The 21,222-nt window shown below is 43.1% G+C and overlaps 1 protein-coding gene across 3 annotated transcripts in view; it reads left to right on the top strand.

Moving 5' to 3' along the window:
• The first annotated feature begins 2,221 nt into the window (after positions 1–2,221).
• The window catches only part of anapc1 (anaphase promoting complex subunit 1), a 221,014-nt gene continuing 202,013 nt past the window's right edge, over positions 2,222–21,222 (top strand). The window contains exons 1-6 of one of the 3 annotated variants that reach the window (XM_060848972.1): positions 2,222–2,382; positions 4,567–4,803; positions 10,228–10,389; positions 16,303–16,345; positions 18,710–18,810; positions 19,436–19,518. In XM_060848972.1, coding sequence (XP_060704955.1) covers positions 4,591–4,803; positions 10,228–10,389; positions 16,303–16,345; positions 18,710–18,810; positions 19,436–19,518 — 602 coding nt within the window. In that variant the 5' untranslated portion in view covers positions 2,222–2,382; positions 4,567–4,590. Of the gene's footprint in view, positions 2,383–4,563; positions 4,804–10,227; positions 10,390–16,302; positions 16,355–18,709; positions 18,811–19,435; positions 19,519–21,222 lie in introns of all 3 variants that reach the window. The other 2 variants (XM_060848952.1, XM_060848962.1) reach the window with 2 other exon arrangements.

Raw genomic sequence — 21,222 nt, 5'->3', positions numbered from 1 at the left:
TCTCTGTGTGAAAACGTTGCCCTTCAAGTCCTTTTTAAATCTTTCTCCTCTTACCTTAAAAATATGCCCTCTAATTTTGAAATTGTCTGCACTAGGGAAAAGACCTTTGCTATTCAGCTTGTCTATGCCCCTTGTGATTTTATAAACTTCCATAAGGTCACCTCTCAACCTCCTATGCTCTCATGAGAAAAGTCCCAGCCCATCCAGCATCTCTTTATAACTCAAACCTTCCATTCAGGGCAAAATCCTGGTAAATCTTTTCCAAATCCTCTCCAATTTAATATTAACCTTTATAATATTAAGGGTGACCATGACAGTGATTGCAAGCTGGACACTGAGACTCATGCTCCTGTATTTCTACGAGATGTGTCAATATTTTATGAAATGTGTGGATATGTCTAATCCCTTTTTGGAGATTAGCCATGGAAGCAGCATTGGGAGCGATTGTTTCAAACAACTTGCATTATTTTGGTGGGCATATCAATTGTAGCACATGGACTGCAATGGTTCAAGGCATCAGCTCACAACCACCTTCTCAAGGACAACTAGGGATCAGCAATGAATGCTGACACTGGCTAGTGACATCCGCATCCCATGACTGACATTAAAAAAAATCAAACTCTGGTGTTTATCATAATGGAGATTGTTACTGTGAGGGAGACCTCAATTTTGGTCTTATGCCCCGAAATACGGACTGTTTTCCCACCTGAGTCCACCTCATACAATCCCTACACTGTGGAAATAGGCCTTTCCACCCAACACATGCACATCAACTCTCCAAGGATGTCCTACCCAGACTCACCAACCCCACCCACCCACCCTATAATCCTGTGTTTCCTATGGCTGATCTAACTAAACTACATATCCTGGGGCATTATGGATAATTTAGCATGGCCAATCCACCTAACCTGCACACCTTTGGATTGTGGGAGGAAACCATAGTACCCAGAGGAAACCAATGCAACACTTTCTTTGAATTACTATTGAGGTTAACATTTGAATAAACTTTCTATGATACTATTAAATACTATTGAAAGCAGCAAGCTAATATCTGATAAATCACTGCTGATTTAAAAAAATCAAAGTAGCTGTCAAAAGACTGTAAATTACTATGGATGCTGATTACAAAGGAACGCACAGCTAAAGATCCAAAATCCAAGCAGTAACAACTTCAGAAACTAACACAATAGCAACAGCTTGCAAAGGCAATGTACTTTGTCAGATGTAAAAACTAAAACACAGAGGATCTCAAAAATGTATAATAAAAAGAGAAATGATTGGAAGTAGTCAGCGGGTCTGCAGCATTTGTGGAAAAAGGAACAGATATATCTTTTCAAATTGTCAGGATGGCAATGGTATGGAAAGACTGTCACTCCAAATCTCAGGCTAACGTTTTTGGGAAATGGGTTCAAATCTTACCACGATAAACGGTGAAATTTGAATTCAATAAAATCTGGAATGGAAAAGCTCATAATTAAATAATGAGGTGCTTCTGCTCCGGCTTACTCTGGGTGTCACAGGATGCTGGAGCAGGCCTGATTGCAAGGTGAGCATGAGAGCCAAGATGTCAGATTGAAATGGCAAACATCTTTTGCATAGTTTCTTCGGCATAAATTACATCCGTAGAGCCTGCAACAGCTTCGACTGGCCCAGAATACTTACAGAGCTGAAACAATGTATTGGAGAATGTGGGATCTGTTTGGTCCATTCAAGTGGGAGACCACTTCTCCAGCCCGAGATCTTGGCTTGACCATGGTTGATGTTTGGGACTGATGTGTGAGACTTACATGACAAGATCCAATTCGTGGTGGGGGATTATAACAACATTTCATTCACGGAGTATGGTATTGTTTCACTTGCTTCATGCAGCATGCTGTGAGCAATCAAGCAAATGTTTGTTTTAGCCGATTAGATTTAGCCTATTAGATATCTCAGAATCAGGTAATAGTCAACAGTTGACCTCAGAAGAATGGATAGAGTGTGGTCATGTTAGGGTTTCTACCTCTGTTAGATTGACACCAAAGAGAGATTGAAGGGAAAGAGAGAGAGAGAAAGGAATGTACTTTAAAGATTGCTGAGAGTCATATGTCTCAATCTCTCAAAGACACTGGGGATAAAGCAGATGCATTTTGTCAGTTACCCCCTCTCATCACCAGCAGATGGCGCTTCGTCGCTAGGTTCGAATGCGCTTGCGCACACCCAGCGCAGTGACTGATGGGAGTCCAAGATGGCGGCGCCCATCTGAACCTTCAATCCGGATTTTAAGTGAATTTTGCTTTTGGCGCGAATTCGGAGCAAAAACCAGATTCCAGGATTTCGTAATTCAGAGGCGGATGATCGCAGAGAAACTGTCACTGGAAATTTCACTCGTTATTTTACCAGGTTAGTTTGGTCGTCTTTTATAATAATAATGGTAGAAACATAAACTTTCTCGTCATTCCCTGAATCCCAAGCTCCCTCTTTATCCAGAAACACCCGCCTCCTGATATCCCAACTCGACACCTCCCCCCACAACCCCCCCAACTCCCTCCACCTCCCCCCACCCCCTCCCATCTTCCCCCCACCCCCTCCCATCTTCCCCCCACCCCCTCCCACCTCCTCCCACCTCCCCCCACCCCCTCCCATCTTCCTCCCACCTCCCCCCACCCCCTCCCATCTTCCCCCCACCCCCTCCCACCTCCCCCCACCCCCTCCCACCTCCCCCCACCCCCTCCCATCTTCCCCCCACCCCCTCACATCTTCCCCCCCACCCCCTCACATCTACGCCCCACCCCCTCCCATCTTCCCACCATCTGCTGTAACCCCCCACATGTCTCCCCAGCCTCACCCCATGTCTTCCCCCCCACGTCTCTCCACACCCTCCCACACCATCTTGCCCACCCCCCTGCATCCCACCCCCTTGCAACTACCCCCACCATCCCCGCATCTTCCTGTACCCCTCACATCTCTCTACACCCCCACACCCCTTTATCACCTCTCTATCTCCCCTCTCCCCACGCAGACCCTCCTTCCTACCACCCCCGTATCTTCCTAATCACTGTGCTGTCAACATATCACCCCCTCCCCCTTAGTTATCTTTCCCCTTATCTCCCATTCCACCCCCTCCCCACACTCCCAGTGTCTCCTGAAATCTCCCACTTTTTGGTCTTGCCCTCGATTCCCCCTCTTCTGCATCAATTGTTCTATTGTTGTGAAGAAGGGTCACTGGACTGAAAACATTGACTTTGTTTCTCTGTCCATAAATCCTGCCGGGCATGGGTTCATCCAGCATTTAGTATTCGTTTCATATAGAGTCATAGACATGTACAGCATGGAAACAGACCCTTCGGTTCAACTTGTCCATGCCGACTAGATATCCCAACCCAGTCTAGTCCCACCTGCCAGCACCCGGCCCATATCCCTCCAAGCCCTTCCTATTCATATACCCAACCAAATGCCTCTTAAATGTTGCAACTGTACCAGCCTCCACCACTTCCTCTGGCAGCTTATTCCATACACATACCACCGTCTGTGTGAAAAAGTTGCCCCTTAGGTCTCTTTTATAGCTTTCCCCTCTCATCCTAAACCTATGCCCTCTAGTTCTGGACTTCCCAACCCCAGGGAAAAGACTTTGTTTATTTATCCTATCCATGCCCCTCATAATTTTGTAAACCTCTATAACGTCACCCCTCAGCCTCCGACACTCCAGGGAAAACAACCCCAGCCTGTTCAGCCTCTCCCTGTAGCTCAGATCCTCCAACCCTGGTAATATCCTTGTAAATCTTTTCTGAACCCTTTCAAGTTTCACAACATCTTTCCAAGAGGAAGGAGACCAGAATTGCACGCAATATTCCAACAGTGGCCTAACCAATGTCGTATACAGCTGCAACATGACCTCCCAACTCCTGTACTCAATACTCTGACCAATAAAGGAAAGCATACCAACTGCCTTCTTCACTATCCTATCTACCTGCGACTCCACTTCCAAGGAGCTATGAACCTGCACTCCAAGGTCTCTTTGTTCAGCAACACTCCCTAGGACCTTACCATTAAATGTATATTAACTGCTAAGATTTGCTTTCCCAAAATGCAACACCTTGCATTTATCTGAATTAAACTCCATCTGCCACTTCTCAGCCCATTGGCCCATCTGGTCCAGATCCTGTTGTAATCTGAGGTAACCCTCTTTGCTGTCCACTACACCTCCAATTTTGGTGTCATCTGCAAACTTACTAACTGTACCTCTTATGCTCACATCCAAATCATTTATGTAAATGACAGAATGTAGAGGACACACCACTGATCCTTGTGGCACTCCACTGGTCACAGGCCTCCAGTCTGAAAAACAACCCTCCACCACCACCCTCTGTCTTCTACCTTTGAGCCAGTTCTGTATCCAAATGGCTAGTTCTCCCTGTATTCCATGAGATCTAACCTTGCTAATCAGTCTCCCGTGTGGAACCTTGTCGAACACTATCTTTAGTGATTTCAGTTCTTTGCTTTTCTAAAATTTGAATTACGTTGCTGCCTGCACAGGCCGTGCCTTGAATTTTAGCTTTTCTGAAATCGCTGCCTTTCTCCAAGCAGAAATAATGCTGATATCTGGAACCCATGTCGAACGTCTATGAAGAGAGGGTAACGATGATTGCAGCAGGGGAAATGCAGGAGTTTGTTCCGTTTGGCCGTGACCACTGCAGGCGCCACCCTAATGCCACAAATCTTCAGCTTCGGCAGCTGCAGCCTGCTTCAGAACTGTGGTCCTCGGATGGTGACGCAGGATTGGTGGGATCACTGAGAGAAGTTACAATCCATGAGAAACAGAAGGTACAGGATTGGACATCTCATCTAGAATAATCAGTAGCCCCTAAAGTGAGGAAGTAACATGTTCTGCAGTAGGTTACCAAAGATTATAAAGATTTTGCATTTATACAAGGCATTGGTCCAATTTCCAAGTTACAGTTGGATTTGTGGATTATGAGATTATCAAAAGCATACTGGATGGAAAAATGACTAGAAATGGAAATAAATTAGATTTATGTCATTTTTTTCACAACTTTTGTATCATTGTACACCCAATGCCATCTTGCTGTGCAGTAATTATGACATCCAACATGCAAAAAGATTTAACAGTCATGGACAGATGATAATGACTGGTTTAGCAACGATAGCTGTAGGATAAGTGTTAGAAACAAAAAAAAACTGCAGATGGTGGGATCCAAAGTAGACAGGCAGGCGGTTGGACGAAAACAGCAAGCCAGGCAGCATTTCAAATACCTCCCATCCCTGTCCTCTCAGCTATCTAAAGGATTCATTCCTCCCACTGACCAACCAGGTTGTACTCTCTACCTGTCTTCACCTATCCCCACTTTACCACCCTGCCCCACCACCCGCATTATCTGCAGCTCCCCCTACACCCCCCCTGTCCTGAAGAAGGGTTACACCCAAAATGTCGAATTCTTCACCACCTGATGCTGCCTGGCTTGCTGTGTTCTTCCAGCCTCCTGCCTGTCTACTGAAGGGTACATGTAGGCCAGGAAATCTGGGAGAACTGTCCTGCTGCTCTCAGAATGTGTCACCGGGTCTTTTCTGTGCACATGAGAAATTGCTTGGTTAACATCTCATATGACCAATAGGACCTTGGACGATTCAGCAATTCCTCAGTACTGTGCTGAAGTGCCATCAACAATTTGTGCACAGCTTGCTGCAGTGGGTTTAAGCTCTCAGTCTTCTTACTCAGAGTGTGCTAACACTAATTCATGGCTGAAGTGCATTTGAGGCTTCAATGCCGAAAGGATAATAGATAATAACAGAAAAATAGGTGGAACGGCAAGTTGCAAGAGATATACAGATATTTTACAAAAAGATACTTCGAGATTAAGCGGGGAAGAAGTTGAGAAATAATATGGGAAAATGTGAAGTTGGGAGGAAGAACGAAAGAATAGTATTATTTCGATGGAGAAAAACTGCAGAAAGTTGCAACTTAATGGGACTTGGGGGCACTTGTGTATGAAACACAGAAAACTGGCAACAGGTAATCAGGAAGGCTAATGGACTGTTGGTCCTTACTTAAAGAAGAATGAAGTATAAGAGTAGGGAAGTATTACTGCAGCTGGATAAGGCGCTGGTGAGACTACATCTGGAGTACTGAGAGCCATTTTGATCCCCTTATTTAAGGGAATATTACCATTTCATAGCAGACAGTTCAGAGAAGCTTCATGAGGATGATCCCTGGTATGGAGGAACTGTTTTATTAGCAAAGGTGAAACAGGTTGGGACTCTACACATTGGAGCTGAGAAGAATGAGAGAGTGTCTCATTGAAATCGATAGGATTCTTAAGGAACTTGACAGGGTGAATGCTGAGAGGGTGTCAGAGAGACTAGGACCAGAGGATATACTCTCAGAATAAAGACTGAGCTGAACAAGAATTTCTTCTCACAGAGGGTTGAGAGTCTTTGGACCTCCTTGCCCCAGAGAGCTGTGAGTACAGAGTCCTTGTGTATATTTAAGGCTGAGAAAGATTGTAGATCAGTTGGGGAATTGAGGGTGACAGGAAAGTGGACATGAGAGTGTCGAATCAACCACGATCCTATTGAATGGCAGAGCAGGCTCAAGGGGCTGAATGGCCGACTTCAAAAGGGGAGAATAAAGAATTTGTTCAGAATTTTGAATGCACATTCAAGAATTAACTACACGCTGTCCTGATACATTCAGTTGTATGTGCCTGTAGTTGTGTGTTCTTAAATCACATGCAGTGACTTCTCTTGCGAGGTGGCGCTGCTGCCTTACAGGGAGCCGGGTTCAATTCCACTCTTGGGTGACTGTGTGGAGTTTTCACTTCTCCCCGTCCAACGATTTGCAGGCTAGGTGGATTAGCCATGGGAAATGCAGAGTTAAGTGGATAACGTTGGGATTGGGTTCAGGGCTGGATGCTCTTTGGAGGGTCACTGTGGGCTCGAATGGTCTCTCCCTGCACTGTACGGATTCAATGATTCTTTCTGCTCTCGAGAATCATTGAAACATCTAGCCTTGGCCCCCTTCCTATGTCTGATTTCCATGCAGCTCCTTGGTGACAGCGTCTGAAGACACAGCACTGGGCTGTGTGCATGACTTTGCCTCGCCGCCAGCTCCCTGAACCCTGCCGCTCCCACCACATTTTCAGACTACTATTTGACGTCCAGTATATTATGAGCAAAAATGGGCTGCAGTTTAATGATGGCAGGGTTGAGGCTGGTATTTTCTGTTCTTAGCATGAACTTCACTTCCAAGTAACCAACTCCATCCCTCTTCCTGGAAATTGTCTGAGACTGACCTGGGCAATTTCCAAACTTGTTTTTTTTGTTATTTCAAGGGGTGTCTGGCCAGGTCAGTCGTTATTGCCCCTTTTTAATTACTCTTGGGAAGGAGGTGGTGAGCTGCCTCCTTGATCTGCTGTAGTCCATGTAGTGTAGGTACACCCACAACACTATTTGTGAGGGAGTTCCTGGAGTTAACTTGGTTATACTGAAGGAATGTGGTAATGAAGGACAGTGCTCCAAAAGCTAGTGCTTCCAAATAAACCTGTCAGACTGTAACTTGGGGTTGTGCTATTTTTAACTTTGTCCACCCCAGTCCAGCACCAGCACCTCCAAATTGTACCAAGTTTGGGTGGTGTGTGGGTTAGAGAGGAATTTCCAGGTGGTGGTCTCTCATCGTTCTGCTGCCTTTGTCTTTTGAGTTGGTAGAGGTTGTGGGTTTTGCCAATGTGTTCAAAGGAGTTGCTCCAATGCGTTATGCAGTACTGCCACCATGTGGCAGTGGTAGGTAGAGCAAATATTTTGTCCCTGAGCTGAATTTCTGACCACATATCTGTACCACTAGCAAAATTGATTTGGAGGTGCCGGTGTTGGGCTGGAGTGTACAAAGTTTAAAAAAGAAATCACACAACACCAGGTTGTTAATGACCTAATGAAGGAACGGCACTCTGAAAGCTAGTGCTTCCAAATAAACCTGTTGGACAATAACCTGGTGTTGTGTGATTTTTTAACTGGCAAGATTACCTACCTCCTCCTCGGTGATATCACCCAGAACCTTCCCTGGTGTGGCTCAAGCCCTCCAGAAACTTTTCAATGGTTCTTTTGCTCCCACTAGACTTGACTGTTACCTGCACGCGCGCGCACACACACACACACACCCCAGTGCTTACAGATCTGAATTGTCCTCACTATCAGACAAGACCTTGATTTGAACGGTTTCATCCTTCTTTTGAAATTGTTCACCCCTTTCCCCATCACGCACCTCCTCCAGCTCGAAACTCACTGACAATAATGGGGGGAAAATGTATGCAGCAGGAAAAGGAGGCTTTGACAATAATTAGATCAGGCATGACCTTATTGAATGGTGGAGCAGGCTTGGTGGGCTAATCTGCACAGGAATAAAGGAAAGTGTAGCACAAGTAGGCCATTTGGCTCATCAGACGGACATTGCTGCTATACCTTCTTTAGGCTTGGGCTGGAAAGTGGCAAGTAACAAATATGCTACCCAAGTGCAAGCCACCTTCCATCTCCAACAAGAGGGCATCTGACCATCACTTCTCTACATTCAATGGGACTAACATTGCTGAATCCCCCCTTACCAACATCCTGGTATCATTGACCCAAAGATTGATCTGGGCCAGCCATATAACTACACTGGAGACATAGAAAGTAGGAGCAGGAGTATGCCTTTCTCCTCTTCCAGCCAGCTCTGCTGTTCAATATGATACGACTCTTCATTCAGTCCTCTACCCTGTTCCCACTTTTGCCCCATTCTCTTTGATTCCTTTAGCTCTAAGAACAATTATCTAACTCCTTGTTGAAACATTTAATGCGTTGGCCTCAGATGCTTTTTGTGGCAGAGAATTCCACATGCTCACCACTGTCTGGGTGAATTAAATTCTCCTCATCTCAACCCTGAATGGTTAACTGCAGATCCTCAGACTATAACCCCCAGTTCTGCGCGCTTCAGTCATCAGGAACATCCTTCCTGCATTAACCCTGTCCAGTCTTGTTAGAAGTTTGTAGGTTTCTCTGAGATCCACCCCTCACTCTGAACTCCAGTGAATATTGTCCTAACTGATCCAATGTCTCTTCATACTTTGGTCCTGCCATCCCAAGAATCAGTCTTGTACTCCCTCCATAGCCAGAACATCCTTTCGGGTGGGGGTGGGGAGGAGTGGGGGGAAGAACGTGGGCGTAGATGATCAGCCACAATCCTATGAAAGAGCAGAGCAGGCTTGAAAGTTTCAATGCCTGTTCCTGTTCCTCATTTCCATATTTGCATGATTCTCTCAACTCACATTTTTACTATTTTGTGCAATTAGCAAACTTGGGCATGTTGCCTTTAGCCCGCTTATTTTAAGATTTGATGATGATATTACCTTTGCACTTCTAACCTATTGCACATGTGGTACTTAAGAAGTTCCACCATAAGGAGCCTTTTCACTACCGAGACTCTGGAATTTCCTTCCTAAACTTTTCTGCCTTTCAGCACCTTTCTCCCTTTATTGAAAGTGATCCCTGAAGCCTTGTGCAAGCTTTCAATCTTTAGACTTAATATCTCTTTATGTGGCTTGGAGTTGAATTTTGTTTGATAATATTTCTTCAAAGGACCTTGGGATGTTTAACTACATTGTCTGCATGAGATAATGCACGTTGTTGCAAATAGTAACTGGTTAACAAGCCAGGAACCGGTTCATAAATTTAGGATTGTTACTGAAGGCACAAAGAATGAGCATGAAGCCCTCTCTTCCCCCCCACCCCCACTCTGCTTTCATCATTCATCTGGTCCCTCTTAAGACTGAAAATTCTTGAAATGAAATATGTAATAGTATAATGCCTGAGCACGGCATGTATTGTAAAATTGTAAAAAAGTTTGTTAATAAGTTTATGAACTTCCAGTTCATAACCTCTGGGATGCTGTAAAAGCTCATTTGGTTTTCCTTGTGTGTAGACCAGTTGTAGAAAGCCATTAATCCAACACAAATAATCCTCCTCCTTAATATGTTTACAGATATAAAATTCCTTTGTTCTTTTGCAAAGCACGAATTCATTGTTTAAATTATAAAGAAAACACTTCTGAGGGGTCATTGTAAATGTGTAGAACCAAATTATCTAATTCATGGCATCACCAGTTTGATTTAGAAATGCTATAAAACACATCTCCAAGAGAATATTGTCTTTATAATGTAAGGATGATTCTAGTTGTGGTTGATAAAATTTGTCTTGTTGCAGGAGAGTTGGCATTTAAGGAAAGGCACCTGTGACATTGGTGAAGAGCTGGACTATGATGAAGAGCTGTACGTGGCTGGTAACATGGTCATCTGGAGCAGAGGAAGTAAAAACCATGCCTCTTCCGTTTATAAGGCATTTACAGTGGACAGCCCAGTCCTGCAGGCAAGGCCACGATTTATCACATTTACTTTTCATAGACTCTAAATGACATAATGCTGCTTTTAAATATGTTTGCTCCCTTACTTGTAAATTTTCATGGACAAACAAGGTAAACGTCTATTTGTAAAGGTTAAAGAAGCTTGCAATGATATCTGTTAACACAGCTTGGATTGCTTCAGACTCTTTCATAGAAAATTAGAAAATAAGTGCAGGAAGAGGCCATTCGGCCCTTCGAGTCTGCACCACCATCCAATGTGATCATGCAATTTCCCGATTTCTCTCCATACCCTTTGTTCACTTCAGCTACAAGGGCCAGGATCAGCTCTCTCTTGAATATATCTAATGAACTGGCCCCAACAGCTTTCCGTGGGAGAGAATTCCATAGGTTTACAACTGTCTGAGTGAAACTAACCTTCCTCATCTCAGTCATGAACGGCTTAGCCCTTTTTTTAGATTGTGACCCTTATATCGGGAACATTCTTCTCTCTCTCTCTCTCTCTCTCTCTCTCTCTCTCACTCACACGCGCGCGCGTGCACCAATTCTTCTAAATTCCGGTGACTACAAGCCCAGTTGATCCAGTCTTTCCTCATATATCAGCCATGCCATCCCGGGAATTAGTCTGGTGAACCTTCACTGCACTCCCTCAATCGCAAGCATGTCCTTCCTCACACTAGGAGAGCGAAACAGCACCCAATATTCAAGGTGAGTCCTCACCAAGGCCCTGTATGACTGCAGCAAGACTTCCTTACTCCGCTACTCAAATCCTCTCATTATAAGGGCCAGGGCCAGCATGCCATGCCATTAGCCTTTCTCACTGCCTGCTGCACCTGCATGCCAACCTTCAGCGACTGTCCCACCATGCCACCGCAGGTCTTCGTTGTACCTCACATTTTCCTAAACTGCCACCTTTTAGATAATAATCTGCCTTCCTGTTTTTGTGACCATACCTCTCAATTATCCACATTATATTGCATTGGCTATGAATTTGCCCACTCAGCCAGTCTGTCCAAGGCACCCTGCAGCCTCTTAGCATCCTCCTCACAGCACACACTGTCACCCAAATTACTGCCATTTGCAAATTTGGAGAAATTGTATTGAATTCCTTCGTCCAAATTGTTAATGTGTATTTTGAACAGCTCAGGCCCAGCACTCCTCACTGCCTGCTGCTCTCCAAAGGGCAGGTTTATTCCAACTCTCTGCTTCCTGTCTGCCAACCAGTTCTCTCTCCACATCAATACATTACCTCTGGCACCATGAACTTGAATTTTCTTTACTAATCTCTTGTGTGGAGCCTTGTCAAAAACCTTTTGAAAGTCCAAATGCACAACATCTGCTGATTCACCCTTGTCCACTCGACTGTTCACATCCTCAAAAAATTTCCAAGGCTTTGTCCTTTAGTAATCCATGCTGACTAGGGCGGACTCTGTCACTGCCTTCCACATGATCAGATATTACATTCGTAATGATTGGCTTCACCGTTTTTCCCACCACCAGTGTCAGGCTAACCATTCCTCATTTTCTCGTTCCCTCCTAATGAAAGAGTGGGGTTACATTGGCTACCCTTCAGTCCATTGGAACTCTTCCAGAGTCTTCAGAATGCTGTAAAATGGTGAATGCTGCTTCTGATGAGATAGAATTTGTGTTTACCTATCTTGAATGACTGTAGTACAGATCTTGCAGCATCTTCAAGACCATTGGTCAGCTATACCCTGCTTGAATTGGGGTTGGTTCTAACATAAGAATGTCGATCTCACTCGCAACAGCTGAAATACATTCAAAAGAAATGGAAGACTTTGTTGTAACAATAAAGTTGCCGGGGATTTTCCTGGCCATTTAAGGGGCCATCACCAAACCAACCGCAGGTGAACTGACAGAATCTTACAGAGAGAGTGGCAGACTGGAGCGATCAAAGGAGTTGGCAATGCAGCAGCATGGGACACGAGGCTCTCAGGCTGGAGAGGGGGACTGGTGAAAATGCAGCATGGAGTAACGGAGGAAAAGAATGGGGATACAAGGAGCTGCAAGGAGGGGGAGAGGGTTTGCAAAATGGTGGTAGAAAGCAGTATTGCATCTTTCAAGAACGAAACAGACAAACGGAGGGAATTAAGTCCTCGCGAATGAATTTGGAATGTCGAGATTACGATGCATGACTTCAAGAACTATTTTATGCATGGATGCTATTGCAATGAACACTGTTGGTGGATAATTTGATTGTGAATAGCTTTAGCTTGTAATGATTTGCATTTCTGCGTAGCCACATCTCAAAGCACCTAAGATGCTGTGAACTACGTGAAGTGCAGTGTTAGCGGCAAACAAGGCACCATCTAGCTTTGACCTCACCGGACCGTGGAAAGCATATTTAGGATTTTTTTTTAAGTAGACAGTGTTGGGTTTTGTAGTGATTGGAACCAGCCGAATCTTCCTGACTGAGATCCTTGATTGGGGTTATTAACCTGGCCAATCAGGAAAGTCCTGGCTGACTGAAAAAAGCCATTCTGGTGTTTCCTTTCTTGCTGTTGGTGGAATACCAATAAAGCTTTACATCCTTGTTGTTCTACACTGTGTCCTACACTTGTATACATACGACATAAGTGCTGGGGAAAAATAAGCACAACAGCTGTTAGGAAAGGAAAAAAATATGTAGCCAGGAGATAATCTCCTCTGTTCAGGGGCCTGACTCTGAGCTGGCTGACTCCAGCCAGTGGACTGTGCACCAGTAAATACAGGGTGACGCGGTGACAGGATACTGGCCTCTCAGCAACTCTTTCAGGTTTATTCTTAAACAGAAGTTTTGTTGCTAATCACTGCATTTTGTCTCATGCCAATTGAAATGCAGTGGTGTCCAGGAAAGTGCTTTGTGCGTCGTAGCTTTAAGTTTAATGAAGAAATGATCATTTAATGAGGATATTTATTAATTCTTTCAATTTTGCTTTTCTGAGAGTCAAAATCCCCATATGTTGGTGGGGGAGATGAAGGAATATTGAAACACCAGCATGTGAGTTGAATGGTCTGTAAGTGTGCTGCTCTGTATAATTGTGTGTACTCCACACAAGAACAAAAAAAGGTGTTTTCAAATGATCTCTCATGCCACACCTAGGCTGTAACTCTCCACGTGTTCCTCCTTTCTTCAGAATCCTTATCCTACGTTGAATAATTATAATCTGATTCACCAAAAAACCCACCATGATGTTCACTCTCTCCAACTGTTTCAGAGCCTGTGCGTCCCTTTTGCCCTTTGACACTCTTCTTTGAACCTTCCTTTACAAAGTTCCACCAAGTTGGGCTTGATCAAAAACACATCTCTTTCTCTTTACTGAGATCCATGGCAAGGGTATAAATCCAACTGCTGGAGGATTTGGTACTGAAGCCAGACCTCACCACTTCAGTGTTGGTTGGTCTCTCAGATGCACAATCCTTTCCAAAGTACCTACATCCTGTAAAGAGCACCCAGCATCACATCCGGGTAAGGATAGGATAATGCTTTCTTATAGTCTTTTTGTGGGTTCTCTATCCTAGTATAGATCCCCACAACATTTATAATGGTAGAACAAATGTATTTTGCCTTTTAGATCCTACTATATTCCTACTTTTTGATGAGTACCCTTACACAAACTACCTATCTGTCTATCTCAGATGTGGATATTTGAAATGTCTGAGTATCCCCAGCTTTTGTGACAGAGTTCCAAATACCTATGACATGAAGCTGAATCATTACCTCTGCCACTGAAGGTGGATAGATAGTTGGAGGCACTGTTTATACGCATCGCTCTGTGTGTAAGCTATATATTGCAAAAAAACAATTGGATAGGTTTCAGCAAAATAAAATGGCCCAGGGAGAACTGATCATCTTTCGGTAGGGATGTAGACTGTAGTCCAGAATTTGAAATTTCACAAAAAAGGATAAATTGACTTTCCATTTTAGAGGAGTTTCAGTTGTCTTGGTTGGTGAGGTGGAATTTGTCACAGTTGTCAGAACGTGAGCAGAGTTCTTTGAGCAGCTTGTTGAATATAGGTTAACCTGAAGTTGTCTCAGTGAGATGGATGCACTTAAGAGTCATAGAGATGTACAGCACAGAAGCAGACCATTTGGTCCAACTCGTCAATGCTGACCAGATATCCCAACCCAATCTAGTCCCATTTGTGTCAGCACTTGGCCCATATCCCTCTAAACCCCTCCTATTCATTCCAATCCAGATGCCTCTTAAGTGTTGTCATTGTACCAGCCTCCTCCACATCCTCTGGCAGCTCATTCCAAACACGTACCACTCTCTGAGTGAAAAAGTTGACTCTCGCGTCTCTTTTATATCTTTCCCTTCTCACCCTAAACCTATGCCCTCTAGTTCTGGACTCTCCCATCCCAGGGAAAAGACTTTGTCTATTTATCTTATCCATGCCCCTCATGATTTTGTAAACCTCTGTAAGGTCACCCCTCAGCCTCCAAGGCACCAGGGAAAATAGCCCCAGCCTATTCAACCTCTCCCTGTGTCTCAAATCCTCCAACCCTGGCAACATCCTTGTGAATCTTTTCTGAACCCTTTCAAGTTTCACAGTTAATATTTTTATCCCGTTTTCAGCCACCGAGCATCAACAGGCAGGGGAATCCCTCAAGGAAGTTCCAAGTAATTGCAGTAATGCTGCAGCGTGGTGGGGCAGTGCACGTTATTTGTCAAAAAGCCTTTTGAAAGCTTAGAATGTACTTCCCTGAAATTTTGTACCTGCTCGGACAACTGAGGTTTTCAAGTCTGAGGTGGACACAACGTTGTTGGGTGAGCATATTAGGGAGGTGAGGTTGAGGTACAGACCAGCTGTGATTGAAGTGTGTGACAGAACAGACCCAAGGAGCTGACTAGGTTCATGAACAGTCTCTTCCCCGGTGTTAAAGGCTTCTGAGTGGGCCACTCAAGTTTTATATCTTACTCTCTGTGCACCTTCTCTGCAGCTCTGTTCTATTACCCTTGTACACTTTGTGTTGTATGAAGTGCCTGTAATGCACTCAAGACACTACTTTTCACTGTACCTAGTCGCACTGTGACAAGAATAAATCAAATCAAATCAAATGGTATTCTCTCATTTCCCACTGTCAATGTTAATATGCTTTTGAAGAAAATGATTTACTTCGGAACTATGCAATTGTTAATCTCTTGCAGCACTCAGTGACCTGTTTTTAGGACCGAAAGCTTGGTTTCCTATGATGCAGATTTCTCAATCTGCTGCAAGAATGTGGGTGTGCAGCTATCTTGACATGGACAGCGTCAAACTTCCTCAGACTTGGTCTTAGCATTCATTCATTCAGAAGTCAGGCTGCAGATGAGAACCTTCACTTCCTTGTCAATTGAGAACTGCTGATATTCTCAGTGTCGTGTGTGTGTGGTAGGAAGTACCATTGAATCATTAGTGATATATGGGGTGCTAATGCACTGTTTTCAAATTTACAAGTGTTGCTTTATGTTCAAAAGCCCTCTGCAGTAAATTTGATGATGTCCTCGCCCCAGGGATTTACTATTTGGCTCTTAAGAGTCTATGTTGTGAAACTCTGTTCTAGTTTTGCGTTCACATACTTTATTGAACAGTAGTTTTGATCCTCTCTGTTAAATCCCGTCCTCTGCTCAGAAAAACATCTCAGAAGAAGTCACAGAATACTCTGCATACAGTTTTGTGTGTACCGATGTTCTGTCTCTGCTTACAGTATACACCTTGTATATTTAATTCCTAGAGAACTTTCTATAACTGTTGCTTGCTTACACCCCCTCCTGTGTCATCCAGCTCACCATGAGCTGTGCTTTGGCGGACTGCCAGCATTCTAAAGTGGGACAGTGCATTTGCATTAAATTATGTGGTTTTCAAGGTAAAATAATTCTGGGAAAACCAAAACTAATTCATGAGATGCTCACCAATTTTTTTTTCCTTGCTTTTAGGCGCTATGGTGTGATTTCAGCATTCCACAAGACAAGACTGAAGGTACAGAAGGTACATTTTTCAACCAAAATTATTATGAAAACCTTTGGTCTCTATTTTGATTCTGCAATTCTGTTTAATAGAAAAGAAAAACATGTATTTTCTTTGCAAATTTGCTCCACTCCTCTGCTTTCTAACACATTGCTTGCTGGGAGAAAATTAGAGAATGAACATTTTTCTAGCAGTCAGCTCTTATGAAAATAATACTTTAACTAACTTGCCTGCTTTCCATCTTCAAATTCATTCAACAACTTTGTTCAAACATTGTTGCAATGTGTGTCTATTCGGCCTGATTAGACATACAGGATGGAAGAAGGAGCAGTTGTCTGTTCAGTCCCTTGGGCCTGTTCCGCTACTCAATAAGATCTTGGCTGATCTGACTGTAACTTCAAACTTGCATTTCTGTGTATCCGTAACCTCTCAGGATCTTATATTTTTCAATCAAGTTGCCTCTTCCTCTCCTGTGAAGAATGTGATTGTAAATATGTACTGTTAGCAAAATATCCTTGATCCAAACCTTTACTCACTGTTGTAATGTGTCAAATTATACTTGATGGAGCAGCCGAGGGCATTTGCTATGTTAAAGGTACGATGTAAGTGCAAGTTGCTGTCAGACCTAAGCAGTTGATCTGGGCTCAGCTTGTTATCAAGTCATAGAGATGTACAGCACAGAAACAGATACTTTGGTCCAACTCGTCCATGCCGACCAGATAGCCTAAATAAATCTAGTCCCATTTGTCAGCATTTGGCCCCTATCCCTCTCAACCCTTCCTATTCATATAGCTGTCCAGATACCTTTTAAATGTTGTGATTGTACCAGCCTCCACCACTTTCTCTGGCAGCTTGTTTCATACATGCTCCACCCTCTGTGTGAAAACGTTGCCCCTTAGGTCCCTTTCAAATCTTTCCCCTTTCACCTTCAACCCATGCCCTCTAGTTCTGGACTCCCCAACTCCAGGGAAAAGACCTTGTCTATTTACCCTATCCATGCCCCTCATGATTTTATAAACCTCTATAAGGTCACCCATGAGCCTCCAAAGCTCGGGGGAAAATAGCCCCTTTATTCAGCCACTCCTTATAACTCAAACCCCCCAACCTTGGCAGTATCCTTGTAAATCTTTTCTGAACCCTTTCAATTTTCGCAGCATTCTTCCAAAGCAGGGAGACCAGAATTGCACACAGTATTCCAAAAGTGGCTTACCCAATGTACTGTACAGCCACGGCATAACGTCACAACCCCCAGTGCACTGACCAATGCATGCTGTATGCTAGCACTTATAATTATTTGTTGCAACTGACAGGGAGGAAGTTAAGACGACCAAAGCCAATCTCCTCTCTCCTCCTCATCTCCCCTCGTCTTATACTTTTCCAATATGCAGTAAACTAATCAATATTAAAACCAGAAATATGTCCTCTTTGTTAACGCACATTCACGCACCGCAACTGCTTGAATATCATTCCGTCTATTAGCTGGGGCATTGTCTGGAACTCTGTTAATGTCAGTGTTGCCACCATGAGCATTACAAAGAATATCAACATTAAGGAAGCGCTGAACCTTTTTTAGTCTTTGTTGAACTGGACCACATGTAGATACATTTTTTTTCTTAAGCACATGCTTTTCTGCTGTTCTTATGAATGGAGATGCTCCTTGTATCAGAATGGCCCTGCACATATGGAGGCTCAACATGATATGGGTCAGCAAAGCCCTTTTTCTCATGTATCAATATTTTGAGAGTACATTTGAACAGAAATATAGCTTGTGAGCTTTCTCCTTTTAAATCTTTTTGTTGAGACATTCATAATATCTGTAACAGTGTTGGTTTCAGGCGGGTAGACTTGTCCCTCTGGTTTGGAGTTCTTCCTGTTTGCTTCCACATGACCTGTAATCCAAGATTTCACATGGTGGCCTAACATGGTTATCTGCTCGGCAAATCCACTTGATTTTGGCTGCAGTTTTTATCTTTCCTAAATACCCCAAATCTTTACTTTTGACAACCCACACCTAAATTTCTTGGCCTTGGATAAATACACTGTACTGCAGGGTAAGTGTGTTGACAAATGGGAACATGGATTGTGCAGAGTATCTGAGAATTATTGCTGGCCTCTGTCTGATGTCTAGTTGAACATTTATTTATTTATGGGATGTGGGCATTGATGGCAAGGCCACCATTTATTTTCGATCTTTAATCACCCTTATGGAAGTTGTATTGAGCCTTGAATTGCTGGAGCTATTGTTTGACCAAAACAACTTTATAATTAACATTGTTCTAGTAAAGTTACACTTGTGACTTGTCTTTATGATTGCCATTGCTATGACCTGGTTAGCTTCTTGGCTCAAGACTTGTGATAAAACGTTTGCTCTTTCAGCTCAAGAGAAGACGGAGAAGTGCGTGTGTATTGTACAGAAATCCTGTGTGAATGTGCACACCGTGGATGGGAAGGACTACATTGCCCCATTACCTTTTCAGGTGATAGTTTCTGTTGTGTAAATATTTCCTGGCCAAAGTTTTGGCCTCAAGTTGATTTGCTAAATATTGATTAACTAGCCATTCGTCCCCTTGCTGTTGCGAGTAAAATAGTTGTAACATTTACCTGAACAATTACACCTCAGGTAGTCAGATAGAACTGGAACTTGAGTCTTCAAACATGTGCAAGCTTTTATTGACAGAGACAAACATTATAGGTCATACAGCTACAAGGCAACAACCACAGTTTAAGCAAGCTCTGATATAAGTGAGTGAAGGTGAGTCCCCATTTAATGCTCGCCACACAAATATAATTCAACACCAAGTAATATACAATTAACAGTGATTGTACTTGAAAGTAGTTTTGTTTTATTGTAAGTATTTTGGGGCATTGAATGATGCGATTCTACTGACATCTCTTATTCTCATTCATAAACTAAGTTGAAAGAAAATGTTTGATATGCCTGACCAATCTCATCAAGAAAAGAAACTTCCTGTCTAATTTTGTAAATGTTAGTACATGGTGTAATACCAAACTGGGTTAAAAGTATTTCAGACCATGGTTTAAAATGCACCACTTTGTGTTATAAATTACTCATTTAAATAATGTTGCCCGGTCTCTCCCCAGGTTGCAGATGTTTGGGCAACCAAGTATGGGTTAATTTTTGAGCGCAGTAATCCTGTGCAAGAAGCACCTTTAAGTCCTCTGAGGTAGGTGGATAAAAATTACACTCTTGCTTGAGATTAATTTTGTTCAAGTTGCTGTTGTACATTGACCATAGTTTATCCCTTTTTTGCTTTCTTATGATTGGTCCTTGTCATCAGAACCTTTTATCCTGATTGATCTCCCTTTTGCAGGGTGCCAATATTGTCACTTTATTGTTGCTTTTAATTAGTTGGGTAGGTGTCATCTTCATTTGGATCTCTACAATAACATCAATGCAGTGCTGTAGTGATTGAAAGAGGGGTGTATGGTCAAGATAGCTGTGTTTTAGTCTGGAAGACTTGCTTCTGGGTGTTGTGTGGCAGTTTATTCATCAACCTGACAAACCTGATCAATGGAAAGGAACCAAGCTCTCAATTCAGGTCTGATTTAAGATATGAATTTAATTTATTTCAATGAGTCCTAGAGTCATGCAGCATAGAAACAGACCCTTCGGCCCACTGTGTCTATGCTGATCAGCAAACTACATTAATCCCATTTACCTAACCTTGGTCCATGGCCTATTATGTCCTGGCTCATCCAGATGCTCCTTAAATGTTGGAGAATACCTGCCTCCATCACCCTCTCAGGTACATGTTTCTACCACCTTCTGGATGAAACATTTTTTTTTCTTGGGTATCCCGTAAGCCACTTACTCCTCACCTTAAATGTGTGCCCGCTGGTCTTGGACACATCCGCCATCGGGAAAAGATTCTCACAATCTACTTTGTCTGTGCCTCTCATACTCTTGTATCCCTCAGTTAGATTCCTCCTCAGCCTCCACTGCTGCAGGAAAAACAAGCCAAGTCTCTCTCTATAACTGAGACATGTCATCCCTGGCAACATCCTGGCGATTCTTCTCTGAACCCTCTCCAGCGCACTCACGTCCTTGTGATAGTGTGGTGGTCAAAACAGTGCACAGTATTCCATCTGTGACTTAACCAATTTATAAAATTGTAACAAGAAACCCTTGGTTCTATATTCTACAACCTGGCTAATAAAGCTAAGCATCCCATATGCCTTCTTCACCACCGAGTCTGCCCGTGCTTACACCTTCAGTCATGTCATCTATGGCATGTACACTGAGGTTCTCTGTTCCTCAGTACTCCCTAAGGACCTACCATTCATTATGTATATCTTGCTCTTATTAGACCTCCCAAAATGCATCACCTAGCACATATTGGGAATAAACTCCACCTGCCAGTACTTTGCCCAGTTTACCAGTTACCTGATTTCACTCACCTGCAACCACTTATTTTAGTTTCTTAATGGTTTACATTATGGCATCTAGTTTAACATGGGTTGGTGAACCATTTTACACCACTGTTTGTTGAATATTCTAAAATTCTAAAAATATTTTATATTATAAATATATACTATAAATAATTAAAAATATTTAATAAAAATATTTTAAAAATAATTTCTGTGCAAAAAATAATTGTCAAAATGAATTAATGATTCTTATGAGTGGGCCAATTAAAACCAATTAATGAGTTTTGAGAAGATTTGTAGCTCAGGTTGAGGTTTTGGATGTAGGTTTGCTCACTGAGCTGAGGTTCATTTCCAGACGTTTGTTTACATTACTAGGTAACATCTTCAGTGGACCTCAGTGAAGCAATGCTGAAAATTCCTGCTTTCTATTTATATGTTTGGGTTGGTGATGTTATTTCCTGTGGTGAAGTCACTTCCTGTTCCTTTTCTCAGTGATTGGT

The sequence above is a fragment of the Hemiscyllium ocellatum genome, chromosome 3 (assembly GCF_020745735.1).
Source record: "Hemiscyllium ocellatum isolate sHemOce1 chromosome 3, sHemOce1.pat.X.cur, whole genome shotgun sequence".
Lineage (NCBI taxonomy): Eukaryota > Metazoa > Chordata > Chondrichthyes > Orectolobiformes > Hemiscylliidae > Hemiscyllium > Hemiscyllium ocellatum.
Note: the sequence above shows the minus strand (reverse complement) of the source record. Positions and strands in the feature narration are given on the sequence as shown.